At 39.9% G+C, this 15,416-nt stretch overlaps 1 protein-coding gene across 4 annotated transcripts; it reads right to left on the bottom strand.

The window, feature by feature from the left end:
• Window positions 1–387: 387 nt before the first annotated feature.
• Window positions 388–15,234, bottom strand: LOC133507395 (T-box transcription factor TBX19-like). Of its 4 annotated transcripts, XM_061832360.1 has the most exons (9): window positions 14,664–15,234; window positions 14,335–14,543; window positions 10,830–11,109; window positions 8,871–9,005; window positions 8,255–8,316; window positions 8,047–8,105; window positions 3,855–4,007; window positions 2,520–2,604; window positions 388–2,454 (listed from the first exon to the last, which is right to left on the bottom strand). In XM_061832360.1, the coding sequence occupies exons 2-9, from the start codon at window positions 14,541–14,543 to the stop codon at window positions 2,289–2,291; spliced, it is 1,149 nt and encodes a 382-aa protein (XP_061688344.1). In that variant the 5' UTR covers window positions 14,664–15,234; the 3' UTR covers window positions 388–2,288. The 4 variants fall into 4 exon arrangements, with proteins under 4 accessions (XP_061688344.1, XP_061688338.1, XP_061688363.1 ...); XM_061832354.1 differs by having other exon boundaries at window positions 14,335–15,234; XM_061832379.1 differs by having other exon boundaries at window positions 388–2,421; window positions 14,335–15,234.
• Window positions 15,235–15,416: the final 182 nt, after the last annotated feature.

Genomic DNA, 15,416 nt, shown 5'->3' with positions numbered 1-15,416 from the left:
GGAGTGCCTGGAGAAAACCCACGCAGGCACGGGAAGAATATACAAACTCCATACATGCAGCCAGGGGCGGGATTTTAACCCCAGTTCTCAGAACTGTGAGGCCAACGCCCTAACAGGCCTCCGTGCTGCTATACCGTAGTTTAATATTGAAATATTTATTTACAAAATGCCATGCCTATCGAGTGCCACTTTGGATTTACGGCGTGGGTTTACTGGCACAAAACCTTGTTTCTCTGCCCAGAGCTTCAAAAATCTTGGAGGACATCACATCCGGTGTAACAAATCCGCAAGAGCTTGGCCTTTAGAAAAAGTATACACCCACAACTGAGCAGTGACAGATTGTATTTATTATTATTATTATTATATTTCATTACACAGGAACGCAGATCAGTGATGTGAAGCGGCTTAACTTGTTTCACCAAGACAAACATAATCAAAAAGAACACTTGATATATTCAGACCAAGGGCAGGCAAACATTTGTGCTCAAAGGTCACATTTAATTTCTAAATAGAACAGATGGGCCAACATATTTGTAGATGAGATGAAAACAATTTGGTAAAGGTTGAGTATGAAATGCATACAGGTTTATTGTAATCATCCATTCTTAGGATTAAGCACTCATTTAAAGGTGGTGTTTGCAGTTAAAAAAAAAACAAACCTTTTTCCCCATAGATGATGAAACCCGTTTGTGTGACGTGATAGTACAAAATTGAAAGGATGGTTTGAAAAGTCATCCTTCTCGCCCCACTTCATGCCTCTCATTTAATTATGATTATTATTTTCAAACTTGCCACAGCAGGACAACACCCAATCAGAGGCTGTAGAGACCAGAAGCCGTTGTCATTCATTTTCACATGCACACTGTGCACCCGCAGACTTGCAGGGTCATAAAGCAACCTGTTGCAAAGAAGACTCTTCTAGTTTTTGGACGAGAATAAAAAGGAATTACCGGTGGGTGTTTGAATGAAAAACGCTGGGTCTTGTTTGCATGTCTCCTCTAGCGTTTTTCTCAGCGGAGACTAGCCGCTTGCTTCTATTGGTTACTAGCGGAAGCAGAGCACCAAAGGGGCAAAACAAGCGACAATGAACGCATTTTTGTGGAATAGCACGTCTAACAACAATACACACTTAAAAGCTCATGGAGATTCTGTTGTATTATCACCCGTGAAGGCAACATTTCATCACAACCCACTGAATTACTCTGGTCAATTAATGTAGCAGAGTGGCACATGACACAAGCAGACAGACATCGACAAAATAGCCCAACATGACTATGGCATGATTATCAGACACTAATGCTGGTAACACACTTAGGGAATGCTGATCTCTGAACACTGAAGCTCTACTTACCTTTTGGCTTTGAAATGATACTTGGTACTTCAGCAGTCTCACCATAGTACTCCTTTTTTTTTTTCATTAATATTGAACCTTAGTCCGTCTATTGACTGTGAAGGTGCATATTATGTTATTTAATCAGACTGTCTAAAGGCAAGTTGTTTAAAGGGGAAATCCAGTGCTTTGGATGAACAGTGCACCCAATAGGTCATGTAATACTGTATGTACCCTATTTTGACAATGTGATGTTAAATTCTCTCTCATTTAATAGTGTTTTGAGAAGATTTTTTGTCATCAACAATTACAAATTTTCAGGGGCGCTGCCATTTTCGCGAGCCACATGACCTACGTGCGCGGATGTGACGTGTACTGTGCCGCAACAAAGGGTCGTTTACATGGGACACCATTATGCCCAGCACCGATTTCTTGTATTTATCCTCATCTGATGAAGAAATAGCAATATCGGTTGATCGGGAAGATGGAGAAATACTTCCATCCAGATTTGAACCTGTGGCTGTAATTAATGCATATTCGGATGGTTCTTCAGGCAGAATGAGCGGAGTCTGACTACTCTGAGGCCTACGCGTGACATAAGTGCATAAACAAATGCCCCCGGGAGCAGCGGGTCGGCAGCCGCACATGGTTCTTCGGACGGGAATGACGCGGAGGCAAAATACGGTACATATTACATGACCTGTTGGATACACTGTTCGTGCAAAGCACTGGATTTTCCCTTTAAGATCACACTTGAGTGGACAGGCACGCGACAATTGTTTGGTTGCAAACAATAAGTACATCCTCTCTAAAATATTTTTAAAATATATTTAGTGTTGGAAACACCAAACGAACGTAATTTGTGTATCATGATTGGTTAATGACAAATATTTTTAACCCCCTCAAATAAATACTCAGCGATAAACGGTGAATCTTGTTTAACCAATCATGTTGCTTTTTAGAAAGACTGAGTGGGTCCAGGAGCCCACCCTGCACCACCTGCTCGAATAGTACTCTGAGGTTGCATGAGGTTGTCGCTGATGATTGGTCCTTGGCGATGGGCACACAGCGAATGGGAGGGGCTTATCTCACTGCAACCAATCGTCCACAGAGAAGGATACTGACTGAACACACAATGCCCAATGAATGAAACGTATTTGTAATGTGAACGAGTGAGCGGGGAACTCACCTGGTGTTGGGAGAAGCCGCTGTTGGAGGACTGCCGTTGGAAAGGGAAGAGGTGGAGCTCCACCCTTCTGATAACACCTGAACACCTTGACACACAAAAAGAGACACAAGTGGGAGTAAGTCACGTATGTGCAACTTGTCACAAAAGGAATCTCAAGTCAATAGCACAAAGTGTCAAGCAAGTCCCAAATTATTATGGAAAAAAAAATTGAAGTCATGTCACCATATGTTTATTAAAGATGAACAGTGGTGCCTCGCTACATGACTTATTTGTTCTGTGACCATGCTGGTAACTCAAAGCAATATTATTTCAAATTATCTTACCCCATTGAAATGACTGGAAATGCTATTGATCTACATTCCGTTCCAAAATTAAATAGAACGTAAGAAATTAAACTGGGCGGCACGGTGGATCAGATGGTAAAACGTTGGCCTCACAGTTCCCGGGTTTAGATCCCGGCCATGGCTGTGTGGAGCTTGCATGTCCCCACCCTTACCCCGTGCCGACGTGGGTTTTCCTCCCACATCCCAAATATAGGGAACATGAATTGGACACTCTAAATTACCCCTATGTGCGATTGTGAGTATCTATGTGCCCCGCGATTGGCTGGCAACCTGTTCAGGGTATACCCCGCCTCCTGCCCGTTGACCGCTGGGATAGGCTCCAGCACTCTCCGTGACCCTCGTGAGGATAAGCGGCAAAGAAAATGGATGGATGGATGGATGGAAATTAAACTGTTTTTTCCACATGTTTTGTTTCAAGTCAATGGCCACTGTGCTGCTCCTGCTGGTGTGTGCGTTTTGGCCACCTGGGGGCAGTATAATACACCCAAATTTATACATAGTGACTGTCCTCAGTAAACTGTAATTATATTAGCTTTCAGAGACCATAAAGAATATTGTATTTGAGTATTGTTGCATTGTCCACCTACACGTGTTGTTCAACCAACACATTGTTTGTTATGGACAAATATCCATAGCCTAAAGGGTGATAACGCCGCAACGCCAATATCATTTGCTAGACATTCTATGACACTTACCTTTATGCGTTAGCATTAAGCTAGCGCACTTTAAGACCTCATTATGTGGTTGACTTAAAAACACATGTACGTCTCTTTGTTGTATGTTAAGATTGACAGTGGAAGACAATAAACAACTTGAAGCTTCCTTTGAGAAGAATTGCTCAAGTATCTGCCAAACTGCTCCCTATTTTAAAGTTGAGTTCCATTAAAGGTTTTGCTCACAAGTCAAAGCAAAAAAATTGGACAAACAACAGCTTGTTCTTGTCAAACTCATCAGTTCGTAACCCGAGGCACCACTGTATTATTACTGTTACCTGAGTGATGCGAGTGGTGCGTCCGGTAGGGATAGGGAGATTGTCGTCTGACATAACCGTGGCGCCTGTATCCATGTTGATGATGGGATGGAAGCGAAAGGCTGCTGCTATAACAAAACGCCCTGCTTTCATCTGGCGAACACAAAGGCCAACCTGTGTTATGGTAGAAGCCACATTTCACCTTAGGTCCACACATACAGTACTTAAAGGAAAACTGACAGCCATACATACACATTTATACATATAATATTATTCACTTCAATGTCTATCCAAAAAAAAAAAAAAAAAAAAAATGAATGGAGAGCATGTCATTCATGCTTAAAGGGCTCCTGCCATGAAATGGATGATTTTCAGTATGTTATTAATGGAAAAAACGTCAGCCAATATGGGCCCATGCGATTTTTCACCACAAAACATGATTTTGACTATACAGCTTTTTGGAACTCCCGCCATGAAAATCCTCTCGAGGGATTTTTTTTCGAGAAGAAGCAGGAAGGACAGCGGCGCCCCCAAGTGGACTCGATTGTTTCCATTAGTTTTACCTCCGGGAAGGTAGCTCGCTGTTCTTTTTCCTCCCCGCACGCAGTCAAACCACCTCCCCGCCCAATCCACCTCCGCGTCGAGGCTAACGCCGGCGGCCGGTGAGCGACAACAGCGCCGAGATACTGGCAAGCGACAACATCGCGCACATCGACACATTTAACACCCCTGACTTACGTACTTTATGAAGTTATCATGACGTGGATCTTTTGTTACATTCTGAGAGAAGGATTACGTCGTCAGACCTGGTCGGAGCTTTTTATTACTGTTGCTTTCAAAGAAGTTTTTCAAGTTTAGTCTAGTTAGCAAGTTAGCTCGTGTTACACGTTACTAAACTGTCTTTTTGCTTCTATTTTATTGTTTTGTGTTGTATTGTCTTGTGTGTTAGTCTTAAACACAATACAAGTGCTTTGATATATGTTGCCGGTTTGACCAAGGCGATTTATTCTAAATTCACACGTAACATATGCTATAAACTGTGAGACAAATTTGTCCCCGCAACTATTATTTTTTATAATAGCTCTATATACAGATGTCATTTAGAACCCACAAAGGTCTCGTCCTTTGCACCCGTGCAATCTATTTTTCATGAGAAACTGGGTGTTTTGGAAAAGTGTGAAGAGTGAATCCATCCTCCTGAGTGTTCGGTATTTTGGCTAACATGATGAAAAAAAAACAAGTAATTTTTCGCCGGTACAATAGGTATAAACAAATATAAACACTCGACCCCCCCCACTCCAAAAAACATTACTTCTTGGTTCTTCTCCAACACAAATGCCTCGAGAGGATTTTCACGGCTTTTTTCGGGTGACTTTTTTTATAATTAAAAACATACTAAAAATTATGCTTTATGTGTCAGTTGACCTTTAAATAATGTGACACAACACACATGGCAATATAAAAATGCCCGTGTTTTTTTGTTGTTCTGATGGAGTGGTTTATGTAGGAGCATCAACACAGCACATCACACATTTGACGATCTAAATAAGAGGTGCCAAAACGTACGGCCCACAAATCGGTTTAACCCAGCCCGCAATGTGATTTTGTCAAGTATAAAACGATAGCTTGGACATGGACGTAAAAAAGAGCTCCAATTTTTCAATAAAAGCAACTGCTTTTCTGATTGCGTCCACTGGATAGCGCAATAACAAATGTGTTCAGCAAGTAAACCGTTTATACCAGGGCAGCATAAGTAGGTCAAACGCGCAGTCTGAATGAGCTGCTATGTGTACTGCTCACAGTGTTTATTACGACTTCTATGGTATGGTATTTTAATGTGTGCTTTGGCACCCTCATTGACCAAGTATGTCTGTCAAAAAAGAGAAAACCGGACTAAGAGTGCAGTGTGTTCCAAGAAAATTGGTTATCCTCCTCCATTTTTTCCACAGAAGTGAATGTGAAAACTGTATGTTTGATGTGTTCACAGCATGTTGCAGTGCTGAAAGAATATAACCTTCGTCACCACTATTTGAGCCTTTTTGCCAACAAATATGACAACTTGCAAGGACAGAGAAGAAGAGAGAAGGTGAATGAACCGTTGGCCTGTTTGAAGAGGTTTGTTTACTCACAGTTTACTCACAGTGGAGACATCAGTGACACTGCTGTGTAGGCTAGCTACCTCACAACAAATTAAATCGCAGTGGCTTCAAAATCATTTATGAGCGTGGATATGTAAAAACTTGTATGATGAAGGAGGTGGACATTGAGTCCTCTGAAAGCCTAACGAGAAACACGGTTCCAGACGGGATTTCCGATGTTTCAGTGAATTTGTACAGCCGGTTACAGCACCAAATAAAATCATTTAATGCGTTTTCAGTTGCAATTTATGAAAACATGGACATTACAGACACACACTGGCCATTTTCATCCGCGTTGTTGATGACACGTTGACCATCCCCGGAGAGCTGGTGGAGAGGGTGGCAATGAAAGATACAACGATGGCAATTGATAATTTCACTGCATTCGTCAAAGTGCTGGTCCCGCTCTGTCAGCCTGGCTACAGATGATGTACCCTCAATGGTCGCAAAAATAGCAGGTGTTGTGACAATATTACGGGAAAGTGCAATCTGCAAAAAGAGGACGTGATTTTTGGGACTTTTCACTGTATTTCGGAACAGGACGCTTTGTGTTGCAAGTCATCAACAATGGATAATGTCATGAAGGTGGACATCAAATCTGTTCATTTCATCCAATCCAGAAGCCTGAGTCAGCATCAGTTTCACAGTGTTCTTAGAGAGAAAGACCACATCTATGGCTTGCCATTCCACACTGAGGTAAGGAGGTTAAGCCGAGGTTCTGTGCTGAGGTGTTTCTTTGATTTATTAGAAGAAATTGGACGAAAAGGGCAAAGCAGTGCTAGAATTTCATTCTGCAGAATGGTTGCAGGACCTCGCATTTATGGTGGATTTAACAGAGCACCTTAATAACTTGAACAAACAGCTGCTGGGGTGCAACAAAGTTTTTACGCAGTACTATGGCGGTATATGCTCTTCTTGCACTTGTTTAGGGAACAGGACTATGTTATTTTTACATATATTTCTGCCTGAGAAATGACACCCTGATATAGTTCTGTGTTCTGTGATATACTTACAGTTGTTGAATAACTGAGGCCTGGTGTTTTTTTTTCCATCAGAATTAAAAAAAAAATCTTGACATGTTTCATGATTAAAAATTATGTTGTGCTCGTATTATTTTAGACTGTATTAAAACAAAGAAAACAATCATGACGTTTTTGTTTTTAAATTACAAAGTTTATAACTTGGTACATAAAGGCCATGATTTACCAGTCCGCCCCCCAGTTCATAGATTTTCCTCCATTTGGCCCCTGAGCGAGAATGAGTTTGACACCACTGATCAAAATAATCATAACTCAATGAAGTCCCCCTCCCCCCAACCAAAAGTGCTGGACTAGTCCAGGCAGCCATAAAATAAAATAACACAATTCCTTGGGATCGCTTTCTCCTTATAGTTTCCATCGTGGTGAATGACACACCAGGGGTCTAATGTCATCTTTAATATTAAAAGAGCCATTTGGATTGCAGGTCATTTAGCCTGGGTAGTTAGTGGAAGTTACAGAGTCTGACGCATATGCATGGAAACATACAAGTGCATTTTATTTTTACTGGTAATGTGTGAAATATTATACTGTTTTGTGATCATAGTTTGTAGTAGATTTAGTTATTTAGTTTATTATTAGTTTATTTAGTTAGCTATTCATAAAGGCAATTATAAACTCTTTTGGAGGAGCATCAATTACTTGTGTTTTTTTGCTAGTCACAGGGGACAATATATACAAACACCCTCCAATGGCTTGCTTTCAACTTCCGAAATGAATGAGTCACTTGTGCAGATGCCACAAGCACACCGTACAATTAGAATTACCTTTGTAACCAGCAAAACTCGTAAAAATGGTAACTTGTATGCTTGAATTGAACTGAGCATTGCTAGGAAATATACCTCACATTGTGCTCCGCCGTGATTGGCCAGTCTATGTTTCTGCGTGTCAAATACCAAGGCAGACACCAGGCTAGGATGAATATAACATATAAGTAGCTTTCCACTATATTTCCTAAACGTTGATGACACAACTGAACAGAATGAATATAAATGTTTTCTCAGTTTGTGCACAAGGTGGGTTAAATTAAAAACTCACATGGTGGAATCCCAACATGAGTCTCTATTGGTTCTGGCAAGCCCCACCCACATGGGTTCCTGGCAAAGTTAAAAAGAAAAAAAAAAGTCAAATACTCTGCACACAATGCTAACATCCTGTGCAACTCTGATGGGAAATGTTACAGGTTAAAAAAAAACATGAAAACCTAGGACAATATAGTTTTGTTTTTTTTGCCATTCACACGTACCTGTCTTTGGTATCTAGAAAGGCTTTGGCGAACGGGTTATGTCTGATCTTCAGTGCGGTGATCTGCAGAGAAAACAGATTTTTACATGTTTTTTTATTGTTTACATGTTCTGATCCTATTTTAATGACAGACTGAGCATTTTAAAGGAAACATTGTGTAATTTCTTCCCAAAATTTTACAGTTCCGTGGTGTGTGACATGCTTTTGTCAATATACCATGAAGATCACGAATCCTAGGACACTCATTAGTGCAAACTCCAAAGCCACAAAAAAGACAGGATAGATTGTATTTTCATTCATGGACTCAGCACTTGCTAATTTACACTTGTCTCGAGTGTACATGTGAGGAACTGTGTATGTGGCGTATGCAGGAGACATCACCAAACACAAATACCACAATCGGCTCTAATTTCACAGTGGATATACTGCAATCTACATACCCATGTTCAATTACCAGGTTCTTGTGATATAAATGAGAGCAGGATAATTCAAAAAACTTTTTCCACCTTTAATCTGACCTTTGGCCTCCATCCATCCATTTTCTGTACCCCTTATCCTCACTAATGTTCCAGGTGTTTGAGTTGCCAATGATGTATCACGTTAACCAAGTACTGTACCTCTTCGTTCTGGTAGGCGGTGACCGCCATGAACTGAGTCTCTTTGAAGGAAATGCTGGAAACTATACGATGTTGAGAGCCCAAACACACAATGTACAGATGTGGCTCGTACTTATGAAGCGATTTGAGCATGATCTGGAAGACAAAAACAAAAACACACGGGTTTGTTCACCGTGAATGCACAGATTAAAGCCATCTTTGTCTTTTTCCAAATCAGCCCCAAACACTAACAAGGCTCAATTTACCAATCTTGGGTCTCCAGGACAACACAAAAGAACAAACAATGTTCTATTTTAGGGGCTGTCTCCATGTGTGCCGTGGTTGCGTGTTTGTGTGCGTGCCAACATACATGCATGCCAGGGTCCCCATTTAAGCTGGAGTGTATGTAGGCTCTTTGAATATAGTTTACCTTCGCTCTCATCTCTCTCAAACATGACGGCTAAATTAATTTCCCAGTAAAAACCATAATTACCATAATGCACAAATTGGATGAGCAATTATTTGATTACGGCCCAGCTCCAACACTGTATTACTGCCCTGTGTGGGTCTGTGTGCGAGGCCTACGAGTGATGACCGAGAACCTCTACAAAGGAAGTGCATTAAAGCGCAGCCGACCAATTAAAATGTGTTTACGGCGTTCCCGTGGTTACAAGGGGGCACACAGATGAAGTGTCTGAGAAGAGCCAGTGAAGTGGATTATTACAGGTGGTGCTTTCTTCCACTCCAGCACAATAGCGGAACGAGAGCAAAAAAAAGTATTGAATATATTGTAACTATTATCCATTCAGTCAAATGTCCTAAATACACACACTTTAGATAAGAGAAATGAATGTCAACAAAATTTAGGACAAAAAGATACAAATGAATAAATGGTGAATTATGGGAAATTAAAAGTATTAAGCAGTGTTGGGGAGGAACAAATTACATGGAACGAGCTTTACTAAATCATCTTGATGATTTTACAAAACGTATGAGATTGTCATCCGTTACAGTCTTCTTCTTTTTGTTTTGGCTTGTCCTGTTAAGGGTCGGCACAGCGTGCCATCTTTTTCCATCTAAGTCTATCTCGTGCGTCCTCCTCTCTAACACTCACCGTCCTCATGTCCTCCCTCACAACAGCCATCAAGCGTTTCCGTTACATTACTGGAAGAAATTTTGTAATTAAATTCCAGTTGCTTTTGGAAAAGTTCAGTTTACAAGGGTTTGTTTTGTTTTTTAGTTACATTAGCAAAATAGCTCTGAAAGCTCAGAGTTTTTTCACATCACTTCCCCCTTCTCAAGCTGAGGCTTGTGATTGGGGCTTTCTGATTGCACCATTCTGTTGTAATGTCAAATGTATCTTTTCCAAATATGACGTCGGAGTATTCGCTTCTAGTCCAACCTATTGTCTTGGCTGTGATTTTGAACATTTGAGACTCATAGTTACACTCCTACAGACATAAAAGAGCTGACTTCTGAATAGTTTCATCTTAATCGTTTTTAACAGTTTTTTTTTAATTGAACATTCACTTATAGTACCTGGGATGTCATATGAAGAAATAGTGTCTAAATTGTGCACATATGCCTTTAGGTGTCATATGGTTTGGTGATTTTCTACATGCTGCACACATATAAGGCACCAGATAATTTTTATTATGTATCTAAATTCCAACTTTTTTCATCAGTTTATTCTTTGTGCAAATATCAACATGCAATTAACTCAAAATAATTATGTTTTTTTTTTTACAGGAACCACCTAAGTCTGCTGAAGCATTCATTCAAAATAAAAAGCAACCAAAATATGATTACATTGAATTATTTACATTACTTGGAGAAAGTATTTTAAATAGGTCCTCCAATATTACATTTTCAACAGGATAATACTGTAAATAAACTTGTGAACACTGACAGTGACTAAATATAAATACACTGACAAGCACATGAAAACTAAATTTGAACATCTCAACTATTTTTTGATACCTGTCCTTCTCCATTGACTTGATTATTGGTCAGTTTGACCTTGTTAAAGGTCACCGCTGCTTTCATCCAATGAGCTCCATAGTTTGGGGAGTCCGGGTGGATGTAGATTCCACCATTGCCACTGCCCTCGCTCTGTCCCTCTGCCTGGCCAGCCACCAGCCACTCGCCTTTGACAAACTTCCAGCGGCAGCCGTCGGCCGGGATGAAGTTGAGCAGAAAGGAATACATGAAACTTGGGTTCAGACCTGACACGTTGACCTTCAGGACAGGAAACATGCATCTGGAGCAAGCACAGGACATAGATTCAGGTAAGCAAAGGGGAAATGGATTAGGTCCTCACGAATGGTGCTTATAAGTAAAAGCTACGCTACTCAAAAATGATGAAGTATATTGCACTTTCGGGGGTAATTTTTTGATGAACCTAAAAGCCACTTAGATTTACAAATGGCAAAATTAACAACAGGTGCTGGTTCCATATCAAGTTCCAAGGACATCCATTTTTATGCCTCTCGAAATGCTAAAAGCATGCGTGAGCGTTTAAACACCAATTTCAATTGAACCAGGAAATGTACTGGTTCAGAACAAGTGGTGCAAAAAGTTGGGCAGAAGAAATGTGGGAAGAAGCACAGATTAATTTGAAATATCATGATTACGCTCATAACTGCCATACACAGCAGGTGTAAAAATAAGTTATGTCAACAGCAAAAAAACAAAATCAAAATACTAAATTGAGAAATACACTTTAACTTGATGACAAGTAAGGAATGCGTAGCAGGAGACAAGGCTTCATAGAAGTCATTATACACATTATGATGAAGGCAAAAATCAATTCACACAGATAAACCCTGAATGTATGGAAGTAAATTAGTACCACCAGGATTTGAATTTGAAATGCCACAAAAAAACAGGATTTGCTCCAGTTAAGCTTTCTTAGTATGTGACGTCACGTGACTAAGAAAGCGTAACTGTGATTGGCTGTCTGTTCGGTTCTGACATGAAATAACCCTGCCTAGTGGCACAGATGGTGAATTTTAGACAGCGAATTGTTGCCGGTTGAATTTCAGACAGCGAATTGTAACAACTATTGAAAATGTGATCATTTTACATGTCAACTTCAAATCCTGTTTTCTGTGGCATTTCAAATTCAAATCCTGGTGGCACTAATTTACTTCCATAGAGTGCCCCACCTACCACTTCATTCTGGATTTAAAAAGTGCCCCTTTTGATGGAGGCCATTTTCTCTTCATTCATCAATGTCATCAGTTATCAGTAACTCTTTGACTATCTGGAGGACATGCATTGGAGTTCTTGTGAGGATTGTGTCCCTTTCTGAGGCGAAGCACAAACCTGCCCCCCCACCTCCCTCCCTCCAGCTAATGCAGTGATGAGCAACAACCGGCAAACCAAATAGATGCAACCTGAAAGATCAGGAGTCACCAACCTTTTTGAGGCTGACGGCTACTTTGTGAGCGCCGATCGTTTGAAGTGCTACATGACCTGTTTGCGGCAAACTCCACAGTTGGACTTCATTATACATAAATATTTTTGTTTTCATTTTTACATTGTATAACATTATTTTAGAAATGTCATTTAAGTAAGCAAGTCAGATTCAAAATTTAAAGCACAAACAATAATAATTTGTGACCTGTGCTATTTTTAGAACATCCTCGCAGGCGCTTTAATTGGTCCTGCGGGCAACCATCCGCCCGCGGGCATCACGTTGGTGACCCCTGCTGTAGGTAGTCTCTGACCCCCAGAATCAAATAGACAGGTCGTGACAATGTTTGTGCAGTCCCCGACATTGCTTGGTGCAGTTAACCAGACGTACAGTATTTGTACAGTACTGTATAGTATCAACACATGACATTTTTTAAAAATAAACAAACGTATATATAGTGCCACTGAAAACATTACAACGCTACTGACCCAAAACACATCGCCTATCGTACTCATGAAATACATGATTTCAAAGCCTTGTCCAACTGATGTTAGGAGAGCTATGTACTGACAGAATTTGAAGATAGGTGAACTATTTTACAAATTAGACAAGTTTATTACATTTGTTTTTGTTAAATATTTTAGTTATTTTGAAGTGAAAACAGCATAACCCAAAACATTTTGCAGTAGAATTTCAAGTATCATTTTCGCAATAAAATTATCCATCGCTGTATCACTTATCCTCACTAGGGTCGTGGGTATGGTCACCAGCCAATCGCAGAGCACATACAGCAATTCATTAACATGCGAGTTGCTTAAAATAAAGGGATGAAAATATAATAATTTACAACATCCCGGCCAACAGTGCTCTGCTCACACATTTTCACGCAAGCAGCTATACTTCAATAGCTGAGGATTAAATTTGAGGAATATGTTTGCCATATAATTCATTGACATTATAAATTAATATTTCTAGAAATCAAAATACTGCATAATGCTCTGTCAGAACAGCATACAAAATGATGAACGATGAAGAAAGTGTGATCTAGCGTTTTCATTTTATTGGCATGACAAAAGGCTGATCGCTAACGACACCAAAGTAGGGAACTGATTTCGGAAAGACTGACCTTCTCCGACTTGCTATTGAGCAAGACAACTAAACCAGAGTGAGGTCATAAAAATTCTACTGTTAAGTAACCTTCTTGATGTAAAATTGTTGTATTTTATAGACCAGATTGGATGCTTTATTTTTATTTCACTTATTCAGAGTAGACTAGCAAAGTTTTCATTTTGAATAATTGTATTAATATTAAGCATTCATTTATGTTAAATTTGAGTTACTCTATATGATTAGACTTTAATTTAAAAATATATACATAAAATTAAATGTCTTCTGTGTTTTTTTTTTTTTTATTACATTGATGACAAATTTTAGAATTTAATTGTATTGTAAAGACAGACACGTGTACCCCGTTCTTTAGTTTATCCTGCGTCCGAATGAATTGGACATCATATTGTTCTCTTTGCTATCCACAGTGGCATCGCCACAAAACACACACCAGACAGAAACAGCAAAGGTAAAACACATTTGTGATGTTACTTGTTCAGATTGGGGCAGGGGGGCCTCCCAAGTAAAGCAAAGGGCAGCATAAAATGAAAACAAACAAAAAATGCTGTGCTGTACATTGTTTAATTAAGTAATTATTCATTCATTTAAAATATTTCAGGCAAGACAACTGTTACTTTATTAACCTGAGAAAGACCACTAAATATGAATAAAAGAAAATCCTTCTTGGAAATGGTGATCCACGGTTTTAGCATGGCTGTTGACACTTTCACACCTCTGTGTTCCAATCAGATTCAGCACTTCAACATTCTCAATCTCTGATATTCGTAATCTCTTAATTATCTTCTAATTTATTCTTTGCAGTAAATGAATGGCAACAAGTTAATACCACCTATGGAAGAACATTTAATGACTCTTCAGCTACTGTATAGATGGCATAAATAGATGACCCAAGATATGTTGTAATAAATACATCGCAATTTTCAGAACAAGGCAACTCACCGTCCGTTCTTGGTGACTATCATCTCGTTGGTGATGTGTTGGAACTTTTTCCACAGTTCGGTGCCCTCCAGGGTGACCTGTAGCCCACTTTCTGTTGGGTCACCCTTCTCCTGCCCAGCTTGCAGCTCGCGCTCCATGGAGGTCACCAACTGTGACAGGCAGCGCCCCGGTGAAGTCTCATCAGCATCCTGTTGCTTGCCCACCTTCATCTTCTTGACACAAACAAATGAGTTTTCACCCTGCCCAGGCCTGCGTCTCAAATGATGACCAGACTTAAAGAATTGTAATGTTAAAAAAAAAAAAATCTAAGGAAAAAAAAAGACACTAACCTGAATGATAGAATCCCAAAGTGGACAAATAAGAAAATGAACGCTAAAAAATGTTTGGCTGGGAATATGAAAGGGGTCAGCAAGCAACTGAAAACAACCAGACAGATAGCTCCTCCCTCGCTACTACAGCCAAGCTGCACACACATAACACACCAACAATTACATTATTAGAAATAGCCTACGGTTTACTTGAACAGGTAAAGGAAGAATGTATTTTCCCAAATAAGAACAAATCCAAGAATTAAAAGAGGGAAAAAGAGGCACATTCCAGAATGAGTGCTTGTAGAAGAACCTGAGAATTTCTACTCCTACTTTCATTCAAGCCTCAGCCAGTCCCATTTCATTACACAGCCCAAGAGAATGACAAAAAAACAAAAACAAATTCCTTTTAAGAAACAGATTTGTGTTTTCTCAAGGCAAACGCCACACCAACATTTAAATGTCATCTTATGAATGCTGAAGTTAAAAGACACATCCTTGAGCAGAAGCGTGAAAGTGACGAGAGGTCAAAACATCTGGAAACCCACAACACCTGATACGTGCATGCGTGTGATGTGTGTGTGTGTGTGTGTGTGTGTGTGTGATTTAATCAGCAAGGAGATTTAGAGGCTTTACCCTGTTGTCATGCGTAAAGACAGCGTGAACAAAGGAGGCAGTTTCCTGCCTCATCATCAGCAGGTCACGCACACCAACATTTGCCAGAACAAACACATCAACTTCAGAATCTTGGTAAAGATTTCAGCAATTTGGAAA

Source organism: Syngnathoides biaculeatus, chromosome 2, assembly GCF_019802595.1.
Source record: "Syngnathoides biaculeatus isolate LvHL_M chromosome 2, ASM1980259v1, whole genome shotgun sequence".
Classification (NCBI taxonomy): domain Eukaryota; kingdom Metazoa; phylum Chordata; class Actinopteri; order Syngnathiformes; family Syngnathidae; genus Syngnathoides; species Syngnathoides biaculeatus.
This window is presented reverse-complemented; position numbering and strand designations above follow the sequence as displayed.